The sequence below is a fragment of the Oratosquilla oratoria genome, chromosome 23, assembly GCF_046742065.1.
Source record: "Oratosquilla oratoria isolate Oo_2021 chromosome 23, ASM4674206v1, whole genome shotgun sequence".
NCBI lineage: Eukaryota > Metazoa > Arthropoda > Malacostraca > Stomatopoda > Squillidae > Oratosquilla > Oratosquilla oratoria.
The window spans coordinates 58,873,380-58,879,698 of NC_134799.1; the positions used below are offsets into that span (position 1 = coordinate 58,873,380).

A 6,319-nucleotide genomic window follows, 5' to 3' on the forward strand; every position below is an offset into this window, starting at 1 on the left:
TTCCATGACCTCTTGAAGCCCTCCCATTTTTAATCAGGAGATCTTTTCTGTCAGTGCAATCTATCCCCTTTAGTATATACATACATACATATACCAGAGGCTTTTTCCCCCTACACGGGGGATAGCCAAAAAGAAAAAGGCATAGAAACCACTCTCACCCATTCCATTTCCTATATATTCCACTCCCCTCCACCCTCCTCCCTCCCTCTTATCTTGGTACCTCCTGGACGACAGGTCATCCCCGCATCCTGTCTACTGCCCTGGGTCACTGCACTGCCCTGTCCACTGTACTGGTTTCATACTGAACATATATAACAAACTGATCTATGACACATTATATTATCACTAATCAGTCACCATGTTAACATTTGTTTCAGTTCTAATTGCGTTTCATGATCCACTTAGTTATCACAATGCAATTATAACAGTGCGGTTGGAAATTATCCAGAATTGCACCCGCAGAAAATTTTATTACATAAACATGTTTTCTACAGTTTTGGACAATTCTAAGTTTTCTTATATGATATTTTTGTTGAGAATGTTGTGTTTTCGAGTTATGCACCCCACTACAATTATATCGGTAAAATATTAAAATTTTCTAAATAGAAATGGGGTTTTATATTATTGTGGATGATTCTATGGCTCTTTAGTACTGTGAAATTTCTGTCAGAAATGCCATATTTTTATATGGCATTTCTGACAAATTTCACCCCCCTCCCCTTCACAATTTTTGGAGTGAGAGCCTGGTAACTGGGAATTGGGAGTTTTGGCTGGGGAAGTAAAAGATGAGAGGGTAATTCTAATCTAACCAACTAAACCAAACCTAACCTAGCCTACCCAGTCCCACATATGCATAATGTATCATTATAGCCACTGTGTTCAAACTAAAGGCGGGAGTCACGGCCTCGCAGGATAAATATTGATTGGCAGAAAGAGTCCCGTGACGCTCATGGTTACATACGATTGGCTAGAAAGAAAATAGACATAATGTGAAAATGTGCCATTTATAACGGAATTGTCATAGAAAAAAAGTGTGTAAGAATAGTCCAAAATAGTACATATTCATGGTTTTATAATTGAATTTGTTGCAAGTGTAATACTGGATATTTTTTATGCACTCATCAGCTGCGTTACTTGAAAACTGCAAGCTTTACTAGATTTTGAGAAAAAAAATCAAGACTTCAAGGTTGAAATAAAAAATCCAAGATCTAGTAGAAAATTTAAAGCTGTGGCAACACTGGCCGAGAAGCAGACAGGAATGAGCTAGCCATGAGTCAGAAGATCCTCATCATGACTTGTGGCTAGCAAGGTGGAAAGGAGCCTTTGCATCAGGCATACGAATCACAAAATGTTGCTCATTAACCAAGTTTATCTCTCTCTCTCTCTTTCTCTGTCTTTCTCCTTCTTTCTTTCATTATGTGAGGGGCTTGTTAAGTTATGTTTGACTGTACATAAGAGTGATGTGGCCTTAGAAGTTTTGAGTGCCTTTCAACTCATACCTTCAAATGTATAGAACCAAATGGTAATTTTGTGTGTATATGGAGATCAGCTAGACTAAACTAATGCTCTGAAATTTGGAAAAAAAAAAAAAAATAGGTCTTCAGAATTAGTGCCCATCTTATAGTATGAGTTATGGGTTTTCACTTTATCTTTATACCAAAAAGCCACATCTTCCTTATAAGGAAGGTACCCAGGCAGTGTGCCCACCCCTGACCCATTTTATATTATACTACAATGCCCCATTGTATAGATTCTGTTGGGACAAGTACCAAATTGTTTCCATACATACATACATAACCAAGGCTTTTTCCCCCTTACAAGGGAGGTAGCCAAAAAGGAAAAGTCATAAAATCATTCCCACCCATTCCATCCCTGAATACACTCCACACCCCTCCACCCTCCCTTTCATCTTAGGACCTCATGGATGACGGGTCATCCCTGCACCTTGTCCACTGCAAAATATTACTCAAATGGGGTCTCAAGTGACCAAGACCACTATATCAGGGAGAGGACTCCCTAACTAAAAAAAAAAAAAAGAAAGAAATTGAAAGCTTGGGAAAGGAACATCTATATAATGTGATAACTTATTCATAAGGTCAACTTTATCTTACATATATCAAAAGGCCCTTATTCCCCTTATACAGGGTGGGGCAGAACCGATTGAGCAGTTTAGAGGAGTCAGTGCTCGGGGGGAGGGGGGGTGATAGTGGTTTTGTTCCGCTCCTCAGACATCCCCATTTCAGTAGCCGACATGGTGTGGACGGGAGCACATAGTGGCTTTGCTGTGCGCGCATATTTTGAGAACAATCAATCTGTGATTGCAACGCAAAGAGTTTTTCGGCGACGGTTCAATATTCCATGCAACAATCCTGTTCCTCAGGCGAACACAATTCGGTCCTGGGTTAGGCAGTTGGAGGCAACTGGTAGCACACTAAGAAGAGATACACATGGCCGACGCAGGTCTATCAGAACACCAGAAAATGTCGAGAGGGTGAGAGCAGCAATCATTTAGTCGCCAAGACGTTCTGCACGAAGGCATGCCGTTGCTTTGGGAGTCTTCTCACGCAGTTTGAGGAGGATTCTGCATATGGATTTGAATTTTCATCCCTACAAAATGATGATGGCTCAATGTTTTGAGAAACATGTTTCCCGGACGTCTGGTTTCTCTGGGGGGGTGATTTAGGGTGGCCTGCGCGGTCACCTGATTTGAGCATTTGCGACTTCTTTCTTTGGGGACATCTGAAAGAAAAGGTGTTCAAAAGTCGCCCTCACACCCTACCACAGCTAAGGGAGCGGATTATTGAAGAGGTTACCACCATACCCCACAGTGTGTGTGAACGTGCTGTAGGAAACTTCAGAGAACCACTCCAATAGTGTGTTGCAGCTAACGGCCGCCATCTTCCTGACATTATTTTCAGAACATAAGGATTCTAAATGGTATGTTATGCTAACCTCGAGAATAATAAACTTTATTCTCTATGTACCTCCATTACTTTTTTATATATCCTCAAAACTGCTCAATCGGTTCTGCCCCACCCTGTATGAGGGGTGGTTCCTTTGGAAATACAAACATACGTATACCAAGGGCTTTTTCCTCCTTGCAAGGGAGGCAGCCAAAGTCAAAAGGCATAATTCCACTACAGTGAGTCCTCCTTATATGGTAATTCTTTATCCGGTAAAGTCACAGTTATGGTATTTGGTAATTACTACCCCTCAATTCTATTTACGGTAAGAGAAATTCACAGATACGGTATCCACTCATGTTTTGAAGAGGAAAGAGCAGGGAGAAGGTACGTCTGCCATATCCTATTATTACATGTTATAATGGGTTTGGTATACGGTAATTTCAACTTGCGGTAAGGTTTTCAGGAACGCATATGTATCGTATAACGAGAACTTACTGTACCACCCATGTCATCCCACCCATTCTACCCCCAATTACTACCCCTCCCTCCCTCCTTCCCTCTCATCTTGGGTCCTCCTGGATGACAGGTCATTGCTGTATCTTACTCATCACCCTGGGTTAGAAGCAATGTAGCAAGACAGCACATCCACAGCAAGGCCGCTTCATTTAATTGGAGATCCCCCCTTTCTGTCCCCTCATGTAGTAGCATTGAAGATGGGGAGAAATCCCTTTGAGCAATACATACTAAAGTTATATTTGTTTTTTTTACGTGACAGTTCAGGATTATTTTGAGAACTTGTTATTATAATCATTTGTTGCACAGGTATATCTATTTTATTAAAATTTAAACCTACTGTTGCAGGAAACTGAATGTGAGCTAGAGGATGAGGTGGATATTCTCATGAGTTCAGACATTGTAGCAGCACAGATGTCCACCAAACAAATAACATTTTCCAGAGCACAGACTGGGTGGATTTTTAGGGAGGATAAAAAGGTAATGTTCAAGTACTTATACAATTCTTCCCTCTTTGAACCAAAATCTCAAATTCATATTGCTTATAATTCGTCTTTGTACCGCTGGCTGAGCGGGTTAGGGCATTGTTACTTGCGGTGAAGGTCGAGGGGATGGTAGTTTGAATCCTGCCTCCAGCAAAGTTGAACTAAGGGTATGGTTCATTAAATTCCATGCTACAAAATCCTCTGTGAGGGGCACCGTCCTAGCCTTCCGATAGGGGGGAGTTTGTGAGGTTAACCTATATCATCATCATCACCTTAGATTTAAAGCTTCTAGTTATGGTAGTGGGTCAGGGATTGGAGATGGTTAAAGAAAATGGAGAAGAGTGGGAGGTGAGCCAGCTGTTGTTTGCGGATGACACTGCGCTTGTAGTAGGATCAGAGGAGGGATTGAGGAAATTGGTGACAGAGTTTGGGAGAGTTTGTGAAAGAAGAAAATTGAAGATAAATGTGGGTAAAAGTAAGGTGATGAGATGTACAAGGGGTGAAAGTGGCAGCAGACTGGAAGTGAGCATTAAGGGAGAGCGACTGGAGGTAGAATGTAGATTGAGAGAAGCGAGTAAATGCCTTGGTGGATTAAAAAGTGTAATGAGGAATAGACATTTGGGAATGGATGCTAAGAGGAGACTGTATGAAGGAGTGATTGTGCCAACAGCACTGTATGGGGGCAGAAACATGGAACATAAGAGAGGAATAGAGAAGGAGTTTAAATGTGTATGAGATGAGGTGTCTGAGAAGTATGATGGGGGTTACTAGGCTGGATAGAGATAGAAACGAGGAGATAAGGAGGAGAACAGGGGTGGTAAGGGAGTTGGGAGATGGGGTTGATGAAAGAGTATTAGGATGGTTTGGACACATGGAAAGAATGAGTGAAGAAAGACTAGTAAAAGAGGTATGGAAGGCAAATGTGGAGGGAATGAACATGAGGGGGCATCCTAGGATGAGATGGATGGATGGGGTGAAAGGGGCTTTGGGGAAGAGGGGAATGTCTGTTGAGGAAGGACGGGAGAGGACAGAAGATGTGGAGAATGGTTGTATATGGATGATGCTGTGATGCATGAGGTGGAATGGGTGGGGGGATGGGGGTGAGGTAGTATGTGTGAGAAAAATTTGACACAGCCTGAAGGGATTTCTCCCCATGTTCTCCTTTTCTGCATGGGGGGACGGAGAGGGGGGGTCACCGATTTAATGAAGTGGCCTTGTTGTGGATGATCTGTATCTTGCGACACTGCCTCTGACCCAGGGCAGTGGACAGGGTGCAGGGATGGCCCATCATCCGGGAGGTGCTAAGATGGGAGCGAGGGTGGAGGGGGGTGGAGTGTATTTAGGGATGGAATGGGTGGGAGTGGTTTTATGCCTTTTCTTTTTGGCTACCTCCCTTGTAAGGGGGAAAAGCCTTGGTATATGTATGTATGTATGTTCTCATATATCTGCCTTTCCACAAAAATCTGATCCATAGAACCCCTACCTGTCCTAAACCCTCACAGTTCCTCACCAATTAATCTCTATTCCTCTCCTAATCCTCTCAGTCAAAACCCTCCCATAAGCCTTCCCAACTATACTCAACAAACTGATCCCTCTGAAACTACTACTACTCACATTTATCCCCTTTTCTCTTGTAAAGTGGAACTATACAGGCACTTCTCCAGTCTTTCAGAATAAACATTAAACAACCTGACACGCCAATCCACCATCACTGTACCTCCCTTTTTTTTTAGGCACTCCACATGACACCTTTCTAACCCAGGTGCTTTGCAAACTGTCATCATTTTGATAGCTGTTTCACCTCATCTTTTCTTATTTTTCCTCCATTTTCCTTATTCATTACTGTCATTTTCTTAGTGCTTCCTACTGCAATTACATTTCCCTCCCCATCCTCTTTCACATTTAGCAACTCTCTAAAATAGTCTGCCCATCTTTCTCTTACTGCCCTCTCTTCCATCATCATATCTCCATCTGCACCTTTTACATTTTCTTCTCTACTTGATTCACCTCCCCTTCCTATCTTAATTTCCTTCTAAAACATATTTTTATTATTTTCAAAATTTTCTGTCATACTCTTACCCCATTTCACATCTGCTCTCCTTTTTGCCTCCTTTATCTTATGCTTTACTTCTCTTCTCTTTTCTTTGTACCTCCCATATAATTCTCTCATCCTATTTTGCAACCAGTTTGAAACCTTGTTTTTTTTTTCAACAACCTTCTTTGCTTCTCTCTTGGTTCCACACACCATCTTTGCACAACTTGTGTCTCCTTCATTGAAACATCCCCATTCCTCCTTCACTCCCTACCACTCTTTTCTCAGCTTCTTCTTGTACTCCTTCTCCTTTTCTTTCTTATTTAAGCAGTTTACTCCAAGCACCTCTCTACCTTCTGTCCTTTTCCTCTCTCTCCATCTAT

General features: G+C 42.0%; 1 protein-coding gene across 2 annotated transcripts in view; it reads left to right on the top strand.

Annotated features, from left to right (window-relative positions):
- LOC143038129 (ankyrin repeat domain-containing protein 13C) overlaps positions 1–6,319 on the top strand; it is a 36,640-nt gene that overhangs the window by 24,263 nt on the left and 6,058 nt on the right. For both annotated transcript variants that reach the window (XM_076207129.1, XM_076207131.1), the window contains exon 6: positions 3,768–3,899. In XM_076207129.1, coding sequence (XP_076063244.1) covers positions 3,768–3,899 — 132 coding nt within the window. The remainder of the gene's footprint in view (positions 1–3,767; positions 3,900–6,319) is intronic.